Here is a 22,692-nt window from a genome sequence, read left to right on the forward strand (position 1 = left end):
ATCTGTCGGTTCAACAGGTCTTTAAGGGGGGTGGGAGTTGTCTGGGCAAACCAGAACACCTTCACCTTTCATTACCTTTGATATTGCCCACAGGTCCTTAGACACCTTTTCCTTGGAACTAGTAGTGGCTGCTCAACAAGTTGTGTAGCTTACCCAGCTCCTCAAATAGGACTGAGTCTCATTTAGTCTTGTTAAAGGGTATGATTGAGTATGAATCTAGAGTGACTGGCTCTTCTGCATCCCTTTCATCCTACTCTCCTTGTGTTAGAAATAGAATCAATTTCTGCACCTTTCCTTACAAGGTAGGGAAGGGGCCTTGACATAGACAAACCCTTAACTTATATTTTGCCTTATAGTCACCGACATATGTTTCTTCGCTTTCACATAAGGGCGACTCTCATCTCTCCTTTGTAAGAAAAGCCCAGAAGACTGAGTCTGATCTCACAGTTCCATAACTGATCAGAGGTCAGTGGCTGAATCCTATTCCTTGCTCTAACGACCAGGAAAGGAACTGTGGTAGGCTTGAACCCCAGGAGCTCACTCAGATTTCTCCCTCCAATCACTGAGTTAACCTGTTGTAAAGGACTGATGGTTTGTATGTCGTGTAGGAACAAATCACAATTTTTGAAAGTAAATTTTATTTTTCCTAACTATACAATCCTAGGTCCTTTTAAACTTGGTGCCGACTTTGACACCACTCAATCTGTTACCTGGGCCGAAAGCAAATTGGAATGATTACGCCCGGTCTGAGAGATTACCAACGACCGGACCATTAGTTAACTACCGAATCACCTTGTTTTAGGATTCAGCGGCCGTGTCCAGGCTACGCCTTAAGTAATTCTTAGGGTAAAGGACCTAGTTTTGTATAGTTAGGAAAATACTCTAAAAAATTTTGATGTTTTACACAAGTGACTCCTCTGCAAACATCGAGATGGCATCAGTCTTCTACATGAAAGATGTTTTAAGTAAAAATTTTGAAAGCATATGGAGGTAAGTTAGCACTGCGCATGGCTAGACTTTCATTAACCTCTGTTCAATCGGAAGTTATGGCCTTAATTTGTGATTTGGGAGAAAACACTTAGAGAGGTAAGTAGAAGTCTCGAGGTGTTGCTTCCACAGACAATGGCTTGTGGCTGGTGTCTTATCTCCTGTGTCAGGACATATTTAAGTACTTTTTCTGGAAGGTGGGTCAATGAGTGGGCAAGATGGTCGCAGGTAGTCCATTAGATTGTTTACCCTAATGACATTGATGATGGTGGTAAAACAAAATCAGCTGATGATTTTAAGAATGTAAACGGAACCAGAATGTAAATGGAAACAGAACCCGAATGCAAATGGCACATGATCACTTTTTTCATGTGTTACAGTGATCAATATACTAATTGGATGCAGTAAACCTAGGGTTTATTAACCCTTAAACGCCAATTGGATGTATTATACGTCAACATAAATTGTCTGTTGGGTGCCGAATGGACGTATGGTACGTCGATATAAAATTTTTTTAAGAATTTGCAGAAAAATACTTATAGGCCTATGAGGCAAAAACTTTTGAATCACAAGCCTTGGGGGATGCTGGGAGCTCACGGATCAAGGTGTTGTTTTGTTTACAATAATTACCTAGGCGCGCAAGCGTGAATTTCTTTCTTCTCGCACTAAAAAAACATCAGCGACACATCTCGGAAATTATTTCGTCACTGACATAATTTTTGCACCATTTTATATTAGCCTTTACATGGAGTATTATATGTATATGGAAATGTGGGCAATTTCATGTAGAATACAACAAAAAACTACCAATGGTTGTAGCTTTTATCAGTTTTGAAATATTTTCATATAAATAACGTTAAGTGCCAAAATTCCAACCTTCGGTCAACTCTACCGAAATGGTCGAAAAATGGAATTTTAAGCTAAAACTTACATTCTAGTAATATTCAATCACTTACCTTTATTTTACAACAATATTTCGATTTATGGTGAATATATGGGGGGGGGGATTTTTTTACGTCTGCTCGATAACTCTTCCGAAGAAAATCTGAAATTTTTTTGTCCGATTGTCGTAATGTTTGTACCATTTTAAATTAGCCATTACATGAAGTTTTATATATGAAAATGTGTGCAATTTCATGTAGAATACAACTAAAAATAATTGAAGGTTGTAGCTTTTATCATTTTTGAAATATTTGCATATAAATCACAATAAATAGGAAAAAAAAAGTTCGTTCGGTCAACTTTGACCCTACCGAAATGGCAGAAAAATGCAATTGTAAGCTAAAAATCTTACAGTCTAGTAATATTCAGTCATTTATCTTCATTTTGCAACAAATTGGAAGTCTCTAGCACAATATTTAGATTTATGGTGAATTAAAAAAGAAAGAAAAAAAAAAAACTTCCTTCCCTCCGCGCGGAGAATTTCCGAAATGCGTACGTTGCCTTCTCGTAATATTTGCTCAGTTTCATATTAGGCGTTTCATAGAGTTTTATATATGAAAATGTGCAATTTTGTGTAGAATACAACAAATAATAATTGAAGGTTGTAGCTTTTATCATTTTCAAAAGTATTTGCATATGAAAAAAAATATATAAGAAAAATTCGACATTCGGTCAACTTTAACTCGTCTGAAATGGTCGAAAACTGCAATTGTAAGCTAAAACTCTTACAATATAGTAAAATTCAATCATTTATCTTAATTTTGAAACAAATTGGAAGTGTCTAGAACAATATTTAGATTTATGGTGAATTTTTTTGGGGGAAAAAAAAATTTACGTCCGCACGTTACAAATTCATGCATCAATTTGTGATAATATTTTCTGTGTTGCTTTGATCATTTCACAATGTGTTGTATACCAAAATGATTGTAATTTAGTGTTCAATATAAAGAAAAAAAATTAACTCTTTAGCTTTAACTGTTTGGCTCTCAGCGCGATTTGAATACAATTAAATGTGGAATTTGGTTTTCGTGCTTTCATCTATCGCATTACAGGCGGTCCCCGGGTTACGACGGGGGTTCCGAGTTCTTAAGACGCGTCGTAACCCGAAAATCGTCGTAAGCCGGAACGATGTTCTTGAAAACATGTCCACAGGGAAAATTTCACTACTAATTTGCAATTTTTCTTAGGGCCGTATCTCTAAAATTATCACTAATTTACTTTTTTTCATGTGCAACACTGTGTATTCACAAATTACTGTGTATTTTCATTAAAATACAAGAAGAAAGAGAGAGAGAGAGAGAGAGAGAGAGAGAGAGAGAGAGAGAGAGAGAGAGAGAGAGAGAGAGAGAGAGAGAGAGAACTCCTAAGGTTTCAATAGATTGAAATGAACGTCTGTAGGCAACTTTTTCCCCCTCCCATAAATACATATATTTCTCCAGAGAAGAGAGAAAAAGAGGACTGTGCAATTATGTTTGTCTGTCTATCAATTCTTTTGCTGAGAGCGAAAGGAAGAAATAGAAACTCCAAATGTGTATATATATATAATATATATATATATATAGAGAGAGAGAGAGAGAGAGAGAGAGAGAGAGAGAGAGAATTCGTTGACCATTGTATGGCATTGTTACAGAAAAAGACAAAGGAAAGAATTTTCTTTTGAAATTAGTTATCGTATTATTACTACTTCTATTATTATTATTATTATTTGAAAATATAATAAACAAGTGCATCTACCATAAAATTCTCTTATCTCAGTAAGAAAGAGGAATTATCCTTACAAGTGAAATGGAAAGGTCATTTTAATCTCTTTAAAATACGACCATTAGGAATTTTGTAATTGAAGTTTTATTATTATTATTATTATTATATAACTGAAATTATCAATAAACATTTTATATACTAGTACCATAAAAAAATTTTCTTCTCGGAAAAAGAGAGAGAGAGAGAGAGAGAGAGAGAGGAGAGAGAGAGAGAGAGAGAGAGAGAGAGAGAGAGAGAGAGAGAGAGAGAGAGAGAGAGAGTGTGTTTATCTCTCTGTTTATAAGCTTCCAGCGAAAGAGAGGGAGTGAGTTACCACTTTGTATGACACATTATCATCTTGTTGAGGGCAATAGAGAGAGTTAACCTTAATTAAAAGTGACATGGATAGATTAGTACGTATTGTATTTCTTTAAATTACTATCACATATGAATTTTGTAATTACAGTTATTATTATTATTTGAAAGTATTAAAAACATAGTACAAGTACATAAAAAATCTTGAGTCTCAGTAAATGAGAGAGAGAGAGAGAGGGGTGGGGGGGGGGATGTCAGGACCACGTGATTGCAACACTGCAGCTCTCCCCCAGCTCTTCCCCCTCATGGCTGTCACAGAACTTGATATATAGCTGACAGTTTTAGTACCTGCATCTCGAGAAAAGGTTACTGGAAGTTACTTCAAGAAGACTGGTATTTCCTTCATTCTTCCATAATTTAAATATAAGCTAAAATCTTACTAATTCACTATATTTTATTTAATGAATTGATATTATTGCTGTATAAATTAATATTAATATTTGAAAATAGTAAATCATTTATCATACTAAAAAACATACATCTTTGTAGTATAGAGAGAGAGAATTAGTGATTATTTTCGTTGGAAAATACACAGAGAGAGAGAGAGAGAGAAACTGTACTAAACTATGAAGGATTCTTATCTTATCATAGTATGTGTTTTTTAAAAGCGTCGTAAACTCGGAGCGTCGGAAGTGTCAGTGTCGTAACCTCGGAACAAGCGTTGTAACACAGGGCGGATTTTTCAATGAATATTTAAGAAAAGGCGCCGTAACCTCGGAACGTCGTAAGCCGGACCAGTCGTAACCCGGGGACCGCCTGTATTTATGTATATTTTTTTTCATTTCTGATGGTTGCATACTAAATTTCAGGCAATGACGAAAAGAACCAAAAATGAACTATTAATCTTGAAAACTAAGCGCGCTGTGATTTTTTGAAAAAAATATTTTTTCCGCTTCGGCGCTCACTCCAAGACACACCCCCCGGGCATACAGAGACGATTTTTATTATGCCCCTTCGGCGTTAGAGGGTTTAAAATTATCAGTATTATCAATACAACTAGTATTCAGAAATAAGCAGCTTTTGAAATGGTTTGGAAGGAAAGCAATATCTGAATCTGGTAAAATTCTCACATTCTACTTCATTAACTTTACTGCTTTTATTTATATAATCACATTTTTAAAACCCAACTTTGGTAATTTATGGAAGAAACGGACCTCTGAAGTAAGTTTGTCAGCTACTAGAGCCTTGGAATAACCTGAAAATCAAATGTAAATATGCATTCTTTTTAATCTTTGTCAGAATGGCTGAACCAGAGGCAGAGCCTGAGCTTCTCGATTACGAGGAGGAAGAAGAGGCACCAGCAGAGGGAGCTGCAGCTGCTGATGAGGCAGCCGGGGCCGCCCCAGCCAAGAAAGATGTGAAGGGTACTTACGTATCCATCCACTCCTCTGGTTTCAGAGATTTCCTTCTCAAGCCAGAAATCTTGAGGGCCATTGTGGACTGTGGCTTTGAGCATCCTTCAGAAGGTTAGTTCTCTACTTAGTTGAATGTGAATATCACCGTCTAATGAAGTACACCAACTTAACATGTGCATGACCTTTGTGTTTTCTGTGTCAGGATATAGAATGCTGATAGGTGGAAGTTAATCCTTAAGTACTATTGAAAATGAAAAATTTTATGTTGTAGTAGTAAAGTACAGTAACCTCTTAAATCCAGGAGTCTTGGGACCAGGCCACTGCTGAACGACCATAAAAAAATCATGGAATATAGAATAGGGTACATCCCTAAAAATTGAAGCCCCCATGTAAACAGTCGTGTAAGCTAATTACTCGTATATACTTTCACTTCATCATTTTATAAATTCATACTGTTTAATTTTCCTTAAAATGTTGATTATTTGACACAGCCTACTTTCATGAATTAGCCTAACCATAAGTCAACTACAGTGCTAAACTTCTTAGAATCTGCACATTATTGGTTGCTTTCATAATGATCACTCTTAGTTTCTTTGTCATTTATTTTGTTTGTAGAGGGTAGTTAGATGACAAAAATTAAGTAAGAATTTGCAGTCTCAGTGCAATTGAATGTTGCCCTCAAAACTTGAAGCACATTGCCATCTGTTGAGGAAAATGAACACTAAACTATTTGCCAGTGGGATAAATATGTTCTAGCATAAATAAAGGTTTATGCTAGTGCCTCTTATCCCCAGCATCATCTGATCTCATGGGTGGCATATCAAATGGGTAGGTATATAGGTATACAAAAGAAATTATAAGTCTTTCAGACACTCTTAATAGTAAGGAATTTGTGTATTGCCAAATGTCTCATTATTTTGATTAAAAGTTTGTTCCTACACAATATACAAACCTTCGGTCCTTTACTTTAGAAATTACTTTGTGGCGAAGGTGGAACGCGGCTGTTAAAATCTTGAACAAGGTGGTTAGGCAATAACCTCTATCTGGTAGGCTGGTAGACCCACCTACTGGGGTGTAAACCCTCCATTTTGCTTTCAGCCTACCATAGAAGACATATATTTGTGAGCTCTTGATGTCAAGCCATTAATCACGATTTCCCAGTGTTATCTTATTTTTATTGTTTTTTATATTTTGAATGTACTATTTGATATTGGTAATTAAATTTGCTGTAATAATTAATATACATAACCACTTCTTGTGGTATGGTAGGCTTGCGGATCGCCTTTCCCCTTTCCCTAGAGTTGATGGCAAGGGTGTAGCTACACCCTTATCTCTGTTTTCGTCCTTTAATGTCAGGGCGGGGCAGTATATTTATTTGACATTTACGCTTACACTTTGGGGGATTGCATTTTTTTATTTTTTCCCTCCTCCTCCTTCCTCTTCTCTTTCGCCCCTTTTCGCTAGTTATTGGGCGAAGAAGTGGATGTTCTTGGTATGATGTTTGAAAGTTCTCTCATTTCGGAGGGTAGTGCCCTTGGATGTGAGAGTAGTACCCTTTTTAATAATATTTCCTTTCTTTTACATGCTAACAGTGAGCAATAATAGATTACAATAGTAGGTGATTGAATATCTTTTCATGTTGGCTATCCTAAGCTCGAAATTGTACCTGTGACACACTAGCATGTGTGACATTGGCCCTTGAGTGTGTGTACTCTTCCCCTGCTGAAAGTCATACTAATTTGCTGCTGTTATCCTGGAGCTTCGTCACTGGACACTGTACTGTCTACACAGCTGCCATGTGATTATTAACAACTGCTATTGACTGTGCTGTGTCCTAAAGAAGTCGTCTTGCGGAAGTTGGCGAAGAAAAAGTTAAGGAGAAAAGGGCTCGTCAAGTGTCATCATTGTCCTCTTCAGCTTCATCGTCACCATTGTCGTCTTTGACTTCTAAAGGTCTGCCTCCTCAAACTGAGGGACCGTCACACTGTCCCCAAGGTCTAGCGTGTCGGGAGCCATATAAGAGCAAGTTTTGGTTCACCCATCTGCAGCTAGTCCTAGAAGTTCTCCCTCTTAAGACTAGTTCTGTGTTGGTCGCTTATTTGCAAGCTTCCCTGAGTGCATGCAAATCTGCAGTTTCATGTGCATCGAGAGTGCTCTCCATGATCCGAGCACGGAGCTGAAGAAAGGGCCTTAGCACCTTGCCAGTGATCATTCTCGTGGTGACCGCTCGGTTCCCAGGGTTGACGTGACAGTCATGCGAGACTACAAGCAGTGAGACTGGTAGGAGGTTTCCTGAGAGGTTTGAATCTCGAAGGGGACTGGGACGCCTCAGGAGGATGGTTCCAGCTCTCACCAGTCAGTTGCACGATCAACTCCACCCAGGCCATTCTCTCTACTTCCTCTGGCTAAACTGGGAGGGGTGAGGTGAATAGGAGGGATCCAGCTGTGTTTTCAGCAGTGAGGGCCTACATTCCTGGAAGGAAGGGTCTTGGGGTCCCACTGGACATATGTCCACGTCATTGAGGACGGATCTTCGGTCCTGGTTTGGGTTTATGCATAACTGTATTGCATGCCAATACCATCTAGGCAAATGGTCAATTACCATCCTCATGTCTTGGATCTTAGGGTCCGAACACGTAGGACAGCAGACACAAAATCCCTTTTTATTCTTGGATCTTTGGCCTCTTAAGAGCAATTGATTGGGAAGAAGTGGTAGTTCTTTGCTGATGATTACCACTCATAATTGTGTGGTGGTGATCTGCTCAAGTCTGCTCAGCCAGCCAGCTTCTGCCACCAAGCCGATCTATAGAATGAACTCTGCTCTCTTTATTAGTGCGGTTTCTTGCCATGGCATAAGTTTTGCTGGGGTCATCGTCTGATGTCTCCTTACCTCCCTGTTAGAAGGCTTCCTGTCCTAAGTAAGAAGGTGGTAGCTTCCCTGGCCCCTAAGAAGTCTTGACTTTGAGACTAAAAAGGTTCTGCATTCTACCCCCAGGGAGGAAGCAGCTGGCTCTCTCATTGGCTCACCTGCTCTTCAGGAGCGGGAACTGTGATGCTGTCCCTAGTATCTAGTGTCTCAGGAGCCCTAGGAGTTTGGACCCAGGTTTGTTCTCCTATCTCTGGTGCCAAAGTCACTACTCTGGGAACCGGGGCTGTCAGGTACTCGTTCACAAGTCTCTCCGGGTGTACAACCTCCAAAGGTGGATCGTACACTCACACTCAGTGATGGGTAGTTTTCATCATGACTGGCGCAGGGCGGTGGCTCAGACTTACCTGTGAAAGCCAGAAATAGCATTTATTCTGATGCCTAGGTCAATGTCGCTTTTCCTCCGGATAAGGCATCTGGAGGGACTGTGAGGTTCTCTGTGTAGTCCTCTTTGTGAGGTTTGATCACAGAGTGGATAGATGAGTAGGAAGATGTGGCTAGTTCTTGCCAACTTTTGAAGCAATTGACCTTTGTTTAACTGAAACAGTAGTAGGAAAAGAATGCTTCATTTGGCAGAGAGTACCGAGAGAACAGTCCTCTCCCCCCCCCCCCCCCTTTTTTTTTTTTTTTTTTTTTTTTTTTGTTTTTTTTTTTTTTTTTTTTTTTTTTTTTTTTTTTTTTTTTTTTTTTTTTTTTTCCCTCTCAAAGCAAGGAAATAAAGAGGACCTTGGGGGAATCTACTCCCCAAGTTCGATTATAAGATACCATGTTTCTGGTTCAATCTTAGATCTCGCCAAACATTCATTCAGTCTGTTCAGGATGGATAGCACCAAGAAGTTTAAACATCTATCTGTTAACAGTTTCACTGTCTGAGTAATAGGCACATACCTGCAAGTTAGGACAGCCTTTTGGGCCTTCAAAAGGTGAGAGTTGTGTTGTGACTCCATATCAGATGCGCAATCATTCACCATCCATTGACAAGTGCGAATCCTTCATGATCTGCATTTTGGACTTGTATGCATATCAATCATTACTCTGTCCTATTGGTGTGTTGCTATGCTTATGGAGGATCAACATCTTTATTGAATGTTAATTCCTTTTTCCACTGCTGACCCCTTATGCAAAGTGTCTAATGACACTTTTCCCACCTCGGTGGTCGCGGGTTTGATTCTCGGCCATTCCATTGAGGAGTGAGAGATGTGTATTTCTGGTGATAGTTCACTTTCGACGTAGTTCGGAAGTCACGTAAAGCTGTTGGTCCCGTTGTTGCAACGTAAAAGCATCATACAAACAAAAACAAAATCGAGGCGAGAAGGATGCAAGAGTGATTGGCCTTTCCCCCTCCTCGTCCTTCCATTCCCTCTTCCTTCAGGTTGAGGATAGTACTAGTTTGTTTGTATGGTGCTTTTACGGTGCATAGAACCAGTGGTTATTCAACAACAGGACCAATGGCTTTACGTGACTTCGGAACCACGTTGCGAGTGATTTTCTGTTTCCAGAAATGAAGACTCAAACTTACACTTGCTGGTTGGGCGTTTGATGTGGTAAACCTACATTTTGAGTTTCCTTTCTATTTTTCTTTCATGATTATAGAAGTCATCCTGCTCCTTCCTCTAGCAAGGGTAGGAAGGAGACTGGCATTAATGCAAATCCTTTCCAGAACTTTGCATTTATGCTGACAACTCAAATTGTTCTTCCCAGCCCCTTTTGCATTAATGCCTCAGAATAAATATTCTTCACAGCCTGTTTTTCGGAAGGGTTACAATTCCTCACTCATTTCGAAAAGGTCTAGAGGTCTGACTCTTGATCATGCAACTCATATACTCAAATCAAGCTGTCAGAGGCACGGCACTCCTTGCTCTTACGGCCAGGAGGAATATCCCAGGTGTGCTGAATACAAGTCAGTTCTAGAAGCTCACTCCTCTCTTTACATTAATGCCCACCTCATGCCACCCCTCAATCTGAAACCTGGGCCGAAAGGCAAAGTGGAGTGTTTACATCTGTGCAGGCGTCTATCCACCTACCAGACAGTAGTTACTGCCTAACCACTATTCAAGAATTTAACGGCAGTGTTCCAGCTTCCCCGTAAAGTAATTCCTAATGTAAAAAAAACTCAGGTTTGTATAGTTAGGAAAAATACAATTTACTGTAAAAAATTGTGATATTGACATGGTAGAGCCTTCTCAAGAGGAATATTTTTTGAAAAATATCTTTTAAAGTAAAAATCGAAAACTTATTCGACTTCACACACATTCATTACTAACAGTTATTTTCATAAAAACGAGATACGTCAGTTTTTGCCGTTTAAGTTGTAAACAATACGTGGCTGTGCAGTGAAATAATGGCGGCTGATTCAAAATAAAGCTGAACCATGGGAGTTCCCAGACCACAGAATGCTGTATTCATTCTGTAATATAATATATAATAGAGGGAAGTGCCCATGTTTACTTTCATTTTATATATATTTTGTTTTTCAGCATTTACTGAAACTAGCTAATGAGATGTAAAAAGTGCCTTTTTTTTTTTCTGCCAGTTTGTATTGCCTAATTAGTCATTACTTAACTGTATCATTATAGAGTTTGTCATTTTAAATAGGCTTTGGAATTTTTGTTCTTTGATGTCAGGATGCCAGAAAACTTTCAATCAATCTTTGTGCTTCATTTCATATTTTCAGTTCAGCATGAATGCATCCCCCAAGCAGTTCTTGGCATGGATATTCTCTGCCAAGCCAAGTCTGGTATGGGAAAAACCGCAGTTTTCGTTCTTGCAACTCTGCAGCAGATAGATCCTGTTGATGGACAGGTAAGTAGTATGTGTTGCAAAACAAAAGTTAACCATTTTAGGAATGTGTTAGGCATATATACAATATTGCTTGCTTCTAGGATTGAGTTTTTGACTAAAAAGCGGTGAGTGTCATTGGGTATTGGTGCAAACATTGAGTATGCAAATGAGCCATTTGGAGGAAGTAAGTAATTCACAGGTAACTTGTTTGTGGTAGGTACTTATTGAAAATAATTCAGTGAAAGGGAACTTTGGACTTAATTGCTAGTTCTGGCTTTGGCAAAGATGCATTCCTCCTGTATACCTGGAGTATGTTACTAACCTTGTGATTGGGGAAAAATTCAGTTGTTCCTACACAATATACACACCTTCGGTCCTTTACAATAGGAATTACTTTCATTGTAGCTGGAATACAGCCTTTAAAATCTGGAATTGGGTGGTTGGGCAATAACTACCACCCGGTTTGGGGGGGGGGAAGACCTGCCCTCCCAGACGTAATCCAGTTTACTTTTGGTGTGTTGTGAATATAGTACTGTGTTTGATGATGATAATTAATATGCAAACCCACTTTTTGTGATAAGTCTTGGTAGCTGCCTTTCCCCTTCATGCATTAAGGGTCGTTCTTCCTCCTTTGCTCTCTCCGCTCACTTTTTGGATGAAGGAGGGGAGGGTTTGTTCTGATGATTGAGGATCTCTCATTTCGGAGGACAGTTGCCCTTTGGTGTGAGAGTAGATTATAGCAATAGATGGTTGGATATCACTTAGTATTGGCTGTCCTAATCCTTAGAGCACCTGTGACTCGTTTGCATGCTGTGACATTGGCCCTCGAGTGTGTATGGTTCCCCTGGTGGAAAATCATATTTATTTGCTGCTGTTATTCTCTAATTATGTCACTGGACAGCGTCTACGCAGCTGCCCTGTAGTTATAAACTCTACTTCTGATGATGAATAAGCTTCATCCTGTTGAAGTTAAAAGTAGCAGCTGAGGATCATTTCTTAAACTTTCCACTGCATCTGGGTCTGCTGCATTTACACCTAGTTTGATGATGTCTGGAACATTGGCTGTCCTGCTAGTTAAGCCTATATCAATTTCATTAATGTATATCAAAAACAAGAGAGGGCCAAGGACAGAACCCTGGGGTACTCCACTTGTTACATCTGCCCATTCCGATTCTTCACCATTTATTACCACTCTGATTTCTGTAAGTTAGCCAGTCTTCGACCCAGTCTGCAGGTTTCTATAAGTTAGCTAGTCTTCGACCCAGTCTGCTGTTTCTCCTACAATTCCTAAAGCTCTAATTTTGTCATCAGTTTCTTGTGTGGGACTTTGTCAAAGGCCTTTTGGAAATCTAATCAGAGTACTATATCTATTGCTCTACTACTGTTGCAAGTACCTAGCATGTTATGAAAACTTTCAGAGAGGTTTGATAGGCATGATCTGTTTCGTCTGAAACCATGTTGGATGTTTAACTACAAGTTGTTTCTATCAATGTGATCCACAATTTGATCTGCAAACGACCGACGTTAGACAGATTGGTCTATAATTTCCCAGCTCTTTCTTGGACCTCTTTTTATTATTATTATTATGATTATTATTGTTGTTATAATAATAATAAACCGGGGCCACATTACCTAGTTTCCATCCTTTGGTGCCTTTTTTTTTTTTTTCTCTCTCTCCTGTAGTTTATTTAGTTGAGGAACCATCTCTTCTTTTAGCTCTTTAATCTCTTGGATGAATCCCATCCGTGCCAGGAGATTTGAACTTATTGAGTTTGTGTATTTTAAATTTAATGTCCTCTTCTCTAAATATTATTTTGTCCAACGGTTCTGCCCCTTCATATTTAATAGCAGGTTCTGGTATTGAGGTAGTGTCTTTAATTGTGAATACACTAGTTAAAAACTTATTCAGTAACTGGCATTTTCCAAGTCAGAGTTCTCCAGGTTACTTCTATTATCCCTTAAGGGACCTATGCTATTTTTTTTATTGATTTCCTACCATTAACATGTGCAAAGAATTCTTTTGGATTTTCTATAGACTCATGCAACTCTCTTATCCTCATCTATTTTTGCATTTCTTACTAATTTGTTCACTAATCTACAGAGTTTTTTATGCCTGCATGCTTCTACTGGTGTTGGTTCATTGATTTGTGCAATCTGTCTCATTCTCTGATTGTATATTTAATTCCTCTGTTGAACCACTTAGGCTGAGGGTTGCAGTGTTTTCTGTGTATTCCTAATGAAAGGCTTTCCGGTGTTTATCTATGCCTGTGTTCTCGTCGAACTCTAGATTTTTAACCTACTACTTTAGCTTTTTTAGGTCTTGTCAACGGTAGTTGAATAACTCTCTCTCTCATGGTTGCTTTTGCGTAGATTTGCACCTATTGATTATCTTCTATTGATAGGACAATGCCTAGTATGTTGTTTCCTCTGGTAGGTTTGTGATTGGTGGGGAGGTCTGTACACTAGTATTAGTTATCTTCCTCCCTAGGCCGGTTGAGTTGATGCCAATCACTTCTTGCGTGGTTGTAATTTTACACGCTATTGGACTGAGGTGGTCCCTAATATTTAACAACACCTCCACCTTTTTTATTAAGTATCTTTTTTGAACCATTTATATCCAGCAATCTGGTACTCATACGAAGTGTCTTGTACCCATGTTTCTGTGAAATCTATTATGTCTAATTCCTCGCTTGCTAGCAATGCTTTAAGAGATCTACCTTGTTCTGAATAGATTGTGCATTAAACTGCGCCACTCTGAGGGACTTTTCTATTTTCTCTTTTGTCGTGGTTGGCTTAATTAGTTTCCCTTACTGTCACTTGCCTGCAGTGCTGTTGCTAACCAGATTCTGGGTGCTTTCTGACTTCCTCCCTTGAATGTTCAGTTCACTAAGGTGTTTCATGAGATTATTGTTGAAGTTTCTTATTAGTTTTCTTCCTTTAAATTCAAATTAAAGTTTGTTTTCATTGATTTAGAAATAGTATTCCTCAAATAGGATATTTATGAAGTTATGGCAGTCAGTGATATGAGGTAAAAGTGTGTTTATTACCAGTTTGTCATAAAGTGAATCTTCATGTATGTTGGTAGTCAGGCTATAGCACTGAGGCCGAGGCTAGCCTACCAATACACATCTTAAAATTCAAGGTTTGACTTTAGAATTGCAGTATAAAACAACCCTCAATTTTTAGGAGTGAATTTTAGGATTTAAAGGTTCCTGTGCATGAAAATATACGGTAGTTGGGAAAAATACAATTTACTTAAAAAATTGTGATGGTTAAAGCATATTGTTATACAGCTTACTTCATTCTTAATATTAACTTGCCATGTATAGTGGACTTTCAAGTACCATTTATGTAAAAATGACTTTTAGGTTTCAGTGCTGGTTATGTGTCACACAAGAGAACTTGCATATCAAATTGCAAAAGAATACGAACGTTTCACGAAGTACATGCCCAATGTCAAGGTGGGAGTTTTCTTTGGAGGTATGAATGTCAGTAAGGATGAAGAGACACTGAAGAGTAACTGCCCACACATTGTTGTAGGAACACCTGGTCGACTCTTGGCTCTCATTCGTGGCAAGAAACTTAACCTTAAGAACTTGAAGCATTTTGTTCTGGATGAATGTGACAAAATGCTGGTTCAGTTGGGTATGTTGAAACTTGTTGCTCTACCTCATTGTTGTTGCTAGACCTCGTTGTTGAAATAGTTAAATTAATGAATTTATGGAGAAATGTAAAATGGTTACATATGAAAATGTTGTGGAATACACTTAGTAATTAGTTCTAAGCCATTAATTAGACATTGATTGTACAGATATGAGACGTGATGTTCAGGAGATCTTCCGTAATACACCCCATGAAAAGCAGGTCATGATGTTCAGTGCAACCTTGAGCAAAGAAATTCGCCCAGTATGCAAGAAGTTCATGCAAGATGTAAGTTGCCAGTCGTTTTCTGTAGTACTATGATAATGATATTGTGTTCTTTGGTATTGATAGCAATATGTATTATTAGTGGAGAAGGTATTGAGAATTTTTAAAATCCCTTTCATACACATTTTTATAATTCATGTTTCTATAAGTTTATTAGAACATGGCTTTGATTTCAAGGTTACATTTAGGATGCATGATTTACTTGGTTCAGAAGAAGTTTACAGTAGTCAGGTTAAAAGATTTTTTATAGGAAAGGTGGAGGCTCATGTTTTCCTTTAAAAATGCAGCGTTAAGAAATTATTGTATTGGTGATATAGTGAAATTCTGCACATTAAGTACCCTAACTAAACTGCAGGTTATGTAGTTACACTGTATGCAGTGTAACTACAGTTACACTGCATACAGTGGGACCCCTTATTTGCATTCTCAATATTCACAGGCTTGGCTCTAAACAGGTTTCTCTATGGAACATATCTACCTATTATTTGTGGAAAATTTGTCTATTAGCGATATTCTTCTCTGAGAAATATTCAATAAATAATGTATTTTCAAATTTCATGACTGAATGCTTTCTTTGCGATAAAACTTCAAATATTTAGGTTAAGCATTTTTAGTTTTTCTAGTGTTTGAACTATCAAAATCTCCAGTTATTTTAGGTGTTAATTGCACATTTAACTATTTTGAGGGGCCCAGTTGTCTGGTATGCATTCCCTGTGAATAAGGGTTGTATACACTGTATTCACACACTTTATGTACTGTATGGGTTTTATTTGTCGTATTTGCTGTTTTGGATCAATTCACAGAGCCAAACAAAATGTAAGGGAATAAGTATTATGCTTTGTCTCTTAATAAGAAAAGGCCAGTTAACTTGTAATAATGCATTTCAAGACGACAAGGCAAGGCTTTAAAGTTCTATATCTACAAATCTGCACTTTTTTGCTACTAATTAACCAAGTCTGTGAATACTAGTAATGTTGGGCTGGTATTATTGTAAATTATGATATATATTTGTTTTGTTTGATAATCCCACAGCCCATGGAGGTGTATGTTGATGATGAAGCAAAGTTGACCCTTCATGGTCTGCAGCAGCATTATGTGAAGATCAAAGAAAATGAAAAGAACAGGAAGTTATTCGAATTGCTGGATGCTCTAGAGTTTAATCAGGTATGGTTTAACTTTTTTTCTATTTGCCAAGTTTTCATGGAAAAATGTTCATTGTCTGTTCAGCCCACGATTTGCATCCAATTTTTAAGCTTTACTGTATCCATCCCCACGTCGTCCTTCCAATTTGGTATCCTGCCACAGGATTTAACTGGAGTTTTCTTCCAAGTCTGCCTGTAGATCTGTATAGTTCATCTCATTTGTTTTCAGGACCTTTATCTTCCTGTTCAACTACTCCAACCTACTCGGGTTTAATATAAATGCATGTTGCACTCATTCATTACTTTGACATTCATATAATACTTAATTGCTGAATATGCATGATTTTTTCTCAACGTGTGGTTATCTTTATAGGTTGTGATCTTTGTAAAAAGTGTTCAGCGTTGTATGGCTCTAGCACAGCTGCTAGTAGAACAGAACTTCCCTGCAGTTGCTATCCACAGAGCCATGGGGCAAGAAGAAAGGTTGAGTCGTTACCAACAGTTCAAAGATTTCCAAAAAGTATGTGAAATATTTTTTTGTTTAAAGTTTGAAATTGAAAGTGAACAAAAGGTTATTAGTATTTTTAGGGAACTGCAAAATTTGAGTTAGGTGGACTAGTAGGTTTTATTTTATTAATTAATGTATTATTTATTTTGTCATTTCAGCGTATTCTAGTAGCTACCAACCTCTTCGGTCGTGGTATGGATATTGAACGTGTGAACATAGTCTTCAACTATGATATGCCAGAGGATAGTGACACCTACCTTCACAGAGTTGCCAGAGCAGGAAGATTTGGTACCAAGGTAAGTACCTTTTGTGGTACTCTCCATATGTGGAAATTAAACATGTATTTGTGAATGTAGTTTATGGGGAAAATGCTGTTGTTATGGAATAATTATTTCAGGATAATAAAGTTTATTTACAATTACAGGGGTTGGCTATAACATTCGTCAGTGAAGAAGCTGATGCCAAAGTTCTGAATGACGTACAGGAGAGGTTCGATGTGAACATTACTGAATTACCTGAAGAAATTGATTTGTCTACGTACATTGAAGGTCGTTAGGTACAATGGTAAGTATCCTCTTTTCAAGTGTGTCTAGCAAGCAAATTCTTTGGTAATGGAACAGTTGTCCTGATTGGGGAAAATGGCAAAGTTTTTAATTAATTTGTATTTTTCATAGCTAACAAACCTTCAGTCATAATAGAAGATAATCTTGAACTAACTGAAAACTGGTTAAAAACCATCAAAAATTGTAAAGCAAGTCATCTGTGGTATCTGGTGACTCATACATTTACAGGGTCGCCTGGTTGGTGGTCAGCTTCCATCTCATGTGCACGAGTTGCCACAGATTCCTTGATTTACTTTTTTTTTTTTTTTTTTTTTTTTTTTTGAATATGCAGGATACTTGCATTGAGGGGAAAAGCTTAAAAAGTATAAACTTTGAATTTATAATCATATAGAATTTTAATTGTAAGCCTCTATTTCCCATTAGTGCCTCGGTGGCATGATCAGCATGGTTTTTACTTACCACCCCGGTGGCAGTGAGTTTGATTCAAAGGCATTGCACTGAGGGCTTAGAGATGTGTATTTCTGGTGATAGAAGCACACTCGACGAGTTTCAGAAGTTACATAATTCTGTTGGTCCCGTTGCTAAATAACCACTGGTTCCATGCAACGTAAAAACACCATACAGTCTATTTCCAATTTAAACTGTCATTTGGGAGTGTTAGTTGTTTAGTTCTTTTTTTATTCATTTGTTATTGGTCTACCTCATATTTTCATTTTCTTGTTTTAGACGTGGATTGGGGTATTTTTGAATGAAACCAGTTTGTTCATTTGCAGAACAAACTTGGGTCATAACTGAAGGATAAATTCTTCAATTGCCAACTGAAAATTCCTTGAATTATATTTGTTTTAGTAATTTCTAGCTGGTGCTTGAATTTATCCTCTGCATCGAGACCGCAGGTTTGTTAGCGATGAAAAATACTAATTGAATAAAAAAATGTCAGGTAAATAAGTATTTGTCATATTGTGTACCAATTTTGACATATGAATGGGGTGATACAAAACTTAGTTGTTTTCTATGTAAAACCTGATGGTAGCATTTTGTCGGTTTTAACAAACTCATGTTGAGGTAATTTCAATGCATCCTCCTCAACAGATTAAATAGGGAATGGACTTGTTCTGGCTATGGAAAGTAAGTTTTACATAAAGTTTAATGATCTTGGCATAGTGACAAATTTTTCACAATTGTTTTAATTTACAGGTACCTGTAAATGGAGAATTGTGTACTTGTCTCTGTGTCCAGCCTCTAAGTGTACACATCACTTCTCCTAGCTACCTCACCCTTAGTGGAAGCTGTAGAAGAACACAATGTCAACTGATTAAATATTTTTTTCTCGATGCAATAAGGAATGTAAAGATCTCGGCGAATTTTGTGAATTTGTTTTATATCTTAAAATTGAAAAGGTTTATTAGATCTTTGTGCACTGAATATTTTGTTGTTTGGAGGTACTTTTATATTTTAATGACCTAGTGAATGTAAAAGCTTTTTTATTAAATCATTCATTTTTATACTGTACTCTGTACTTATACTTTAGTTTATGACACTTTCATTTGGAAAGTAAATTTTTTACAGAATAAAAAAATATAAAATTAGTTTATTTTTAATATCATTTGTTTAGTACTTTAGTCATTATTTGAATGTTAAGAACCTGAAATAAATATGGTAAGTGAATTGGAGTACACCAATGTGGTGATCAACTACTGCGTGTGGTTGTGGGTAACCTCTCAAAGACGAAGATAAATAATTTCAGTTTCTTTAAGACTAGGGGCGGTAAATCTGGGATCATATACCATAGACTGGCTTCTATATTAAGGGAAAAAACAAACTCAAAACTTTCAAACAGGATAAATAAAAACCAGGATAAATTAAAACCACCTATATTTTGAAACATGGAAACCTAATCCTTTTAAAAATCAGGTGAAAGTAAGGAATCTTGTGATATCCGGCAACGCATACATAGCAAGGACCACGCTGCTTGTGTTTAGTATGTGCTTGGCTGATATGGCTGCTACTGCACCTTCTCAGCCTCGTCAATGTACGTGCCCTAGCGTGCCAGGTTTTCCGTGTTCTGGTTTTTTTGGGTTCGGCAGCGACTGACCCTCTCATCACGTGCAGTAGGTGTCGTTCTAATTTTTGTACTATAACAAATCCTTGCACGGAATGCCGGGCATGGCCTAAGGAACTGTGGAAGTCTTTTTATGGCAAGAGAGAACATCTGAGGGTTTAGACTCTTCCTACTTGGGAGGGTTTTTCACCTCTTCCCGATGCTTTGTCTCCTGCAGTAGTCAACCCATATAGTAGCGTTGTTCATGTCTCCCTTTTCTTAGATAGATTCGTCGCTGAAAGTATCGGGAGGCCACCAGGCTGATGTTAATAATGTAGCTCTCTCTTCCTTGGGAGCTAATTAGATTCCTGAGAAGGGGGAGGCTTTTTCATCAAACTCTTTTCTTCCAGAGTTGTAGGCGTCCAAAAATGGTGGCAATTTGGAAGACACTTGGGGTAGGGGGTCCTCGTCCTTGGAGAGGTTGCTAGCTCATTTAGTGAAGGCTTGCAACCCCCTCTCCGGACTGGCCAGGCCATCCCCCCCTCCTCATATTCCTGGGTACCCGAGGTGGGCCATCTTGTATTGCTCCGCCAGTGACTGCTGCCGCTTCTTCGAGTTGGAGAGACACCGTGGTGTCAGCCCCGTTGATGACGTCACGGGATCCGTCTTGTATATTCCCCCGCCAGTGGTGTCTGATTCCCCCTTGCACCGAGGGGAAGCTATGACGTCACCAACTCTCATCGATGTAGTCTCCTATGATCTGCCTCGCTCAGCTCGCTACATCTCCCTTCCTTGTTTTGGAGCCTTCTCTGGCACATCAGTCTGAGGTTATATGCAAGACAGTGCTTCAGAGGTTGGACTGTTTTAAATGTCAAGTTGGCTGCCTTATCTTGGGAGGACTGGTAGGAAATGTGTTGCTTCATCCCCACCACCTGAGAAGAGTGCGCATAAGAAACCAGTGCTCTCTTCCTCTCCCTCTTCCCCCCCTCTACACCCCGTTGGCATATCAAGCGTTGGAAGGCTAAGGACTTTGCCCTTTCTTCACCTGCGAGGAAGGAACGATGCGGATGTGTTCCTGCGAGTGTTGGTGTTTTGGGCAGTGTTAATGTTCCTTCCTTCCCTTGTGGAATCTGCAGGGGATGCTTCATCCTCTGCTTTGAAGCATTGGTGTGTACTCACCCTGTCCGTGTGCACTGCCAGCGTGTTGCAACCTCCCCCATCCAATTTTTGGGGGAGGAATTACCTAGAATTATTGCTGATGTGGCACCTTGTGTTAACTTCTGGTCATGAGTTGAAAGGGTGGAATTGAGTCAACATCCCAATCTCTTGACAATGTAAACAGGTGCTCTTGATGGATGCAGATTATTGAACTTGTTTGCACAGTTCAGGATATGGCATCAAGTGCAGTTGTTGCAGCAGTGGGCCATGAAGCCAGTTTGTTACCCACCAGCCAAGTTATTCTGAGAATGGTAGTGCTGTCAGTGGACTCCGCGGATTGCAGTGTCCCTTTGCCCCTTAGATGCAACTCCATGCTTTCCTTTATTGTACCCACTGTTGCTAATTGGTATGTGTTTACCCTCCAAACTGGGATAAGGCTAAGACAAAATCATGGAAATAAGTGAATTTAGCGTATCTATTTGTGATATGTATACATAAATATGAGTGATTTTTATCATTATTGCATTACTGTGGCAACTAGAATTGATGGAAACAGTTTGTAAAAGCATCAGCGTATGTGTCCAAGCTCCACTAAATTGGTAACGTTGACTGTACCTCCATATATTTTGTTTGTCCATCATACCACCCTTTTCTAACAATTTATAAAGCAACTGAAGTTTTCCTTCAGTTACAACCGTAAAACCGTTTTACTGTCACTTTTAGGTTCAGTGGTAAATGAATTGGGTCCCAATACTTGGCATAGATTCTATCTTCTATTCTGAGGATGGTGACATTTAGTACACGAAACTTTTGAGTCAGGCAGAATGTAAAGCTTACAAGTCTGAATCAGGCAGAATGTAAAGCTTACAAGTCAAGGTTTGCCCCATGGGTGCTTGACAGCATCCTATGTCAATTTTTAATCTATTTGTATTTTTCATAGCTAACAAACCTTCAGACTTAACAATAGGATAATCTTCAGGTGCTAGCTGGAAACCGGTAAAAACAATCAGATTGTAAAACAAGGAATCTGTGGCATCTGGCAACTCGTGCATATACGCAGTGGATTTTTGGTCATTGACCAAGCTCGGACCCTTGCAATGTGCCAGTCTTTCTTCCAACCCAGGCTATGAGAGGGGTGGCTAGAGGTGGGCAGCTAATGTAAAGACCTCGGGTTTGTTAGCTATGAAAAATACAAATTTATTAAAAATTTGTCATTTGCTCATACGCGGGACAAACCATCAGTCCTAACAATAGGATAGACCTATACTTGGAAGGAGGTACAAGTATCCAGAACCGGCTGGGGATCGAGTTCTAAGGAGGGTCTGAACCCGAGATAACAGATAAATGATCATCTAAAAAAACTCAACCTGTGATGAAACAATGAGAGATGTCCAGATTCATTGTATTAGTGGAAGGTAAAAAGTATTGTCTGTTCAAGCAACAAATCACATCTGCCTCAGGGATTTGTTACCACTCCTCTCTCCCCTTGTTAGAGAGGGGAGTATGTGCTACTGAGAAACATTTGTTATTTGGATAGCACACAAATACTACAAACAATATGGCTTCCACACTCGCCTGTTATCAGACCAGTTCCAGCTTATGACGTGTCAAATTCTTCAACCCGCCTGCCATGAAGAAGAAAAAAGGAAAAAGAGAAAGAAGGAGACTAGCAATCTCCCTCATTCTCTCCCACACAATCATATTGGAGCGCCTCAGTGGCGTGATTGGTATGGTCTTTCCCTGCCACCTCGGTGGCTACGAGTCTGATTCTTGGGCATTCCATTGAGGGGTCAGAGATGTGTATTTCTGGTGATAAAAGTTCACACACGATGTGGTTCGTTAGTCACGTAAGGCTGTTGGTCCCGTTGCTGAATAACCACTGGTTCCATGCAACGTAAAAACACCATACAAACAAACAATCATCTTAGGTGAGATACCAACATCCTTCTGGGGGCACTGGATGAGTTACTCAACTTCATGGACCAAGAAAAAGTGTCCAAGGACCTATGGGCAATGTCCTTCAGGAAAATGAAGTGAACATGGTCTGCTTAAGCCAGGAACCAACATTCAAAACCCTATGAACAGACAAATTCTTAATTTCCAAAGAGGAACTCATTCCTTTGATGTGACATGCACAGACTGGTAGAATATCCGATAAGGAGTATTCTCAGTTTATCTTGGTGACAAAGAGCAAATAGGTCTTTTACACTCCCCAAACCATCTTTTTGCTTTGGGTGAAGATATCCG

At 38.7% G+C, this 22,692-nt stretch overlaps 1 protein-coding gene across 1 annotated transcript in view; it reads left to right on the top strand.

Moving 5' to 3' along the window:
• LOC135203596 (spliceosome RNA helicase DDX39B) overlaps nucleotides 1–18,835 on the top strand; it is a 33,379-nt gene extending 14,544 nt beyond the window's left edge. Inside the window, exons 2-10 of the mRNA XM_064233389.1 lie at nucleotides 5,284–5,510; nucleotides 11,000–11,127; nucleotides 14,475–14,751; nucleotides 14,918–15,036; nucleotides 16,066–16,197; nucleotides 16,549–16,695; nucleotides 16,842–16,979; nucleotides 17,108–17,247; nucleotides 18,444–18,835. Coding sequence (XP_064089459.1) covers nucleotides 5,285–5,510; nucleotides 11,000–11,127; nucleotides 14,475–14,751; nucleotides 14,918–15,036; nucleotides 16,066–16,197; nucleotides 16,549–16,695; nucleotides 16,842–16,979; nucleotides 17,108–17,239 — 1,299 coding nt within the window. The 5' untranslated portion in view covers nucleotide 5,284 and the 3' untranslated portion in view covers nucleotides 17,240–17,247; nucleotides 18,444–18,835. The remainder of the gene's footprint in view (nucleotides 1–5,283; nucleotides 5,511–10,999; nucleotides 11,128–14,474; nucleotides 14,752–14,917; nucleotides 15,037–16,065; nucleotides 16,198–16,548; nucleotides 16,696–16,841; nucleotides 16,980–17,107; nucleotides 17,248–18,443) is intronic.
• The last annotated feature ends 3,857 nt before the right edge of the window (nucleotides 18,836–22,692 follow it).

Source organism: Macrobrachium nipponense, chromosome 36 (genome assembly GCF_015104395.2).
Source record: "Macrobrachium nipponense isolate FS-2020 chromosome 36, ASM1510439v2, whole genome shotgun sequence".
NCBI classification, from domain to species: domain Eukaryota; kingdom Metazoa; phylum Arthropoda; class Malacostraca; order Decapoda; family Palaemonidae; genus Macrobrachium; species Macrobrachium nipponense.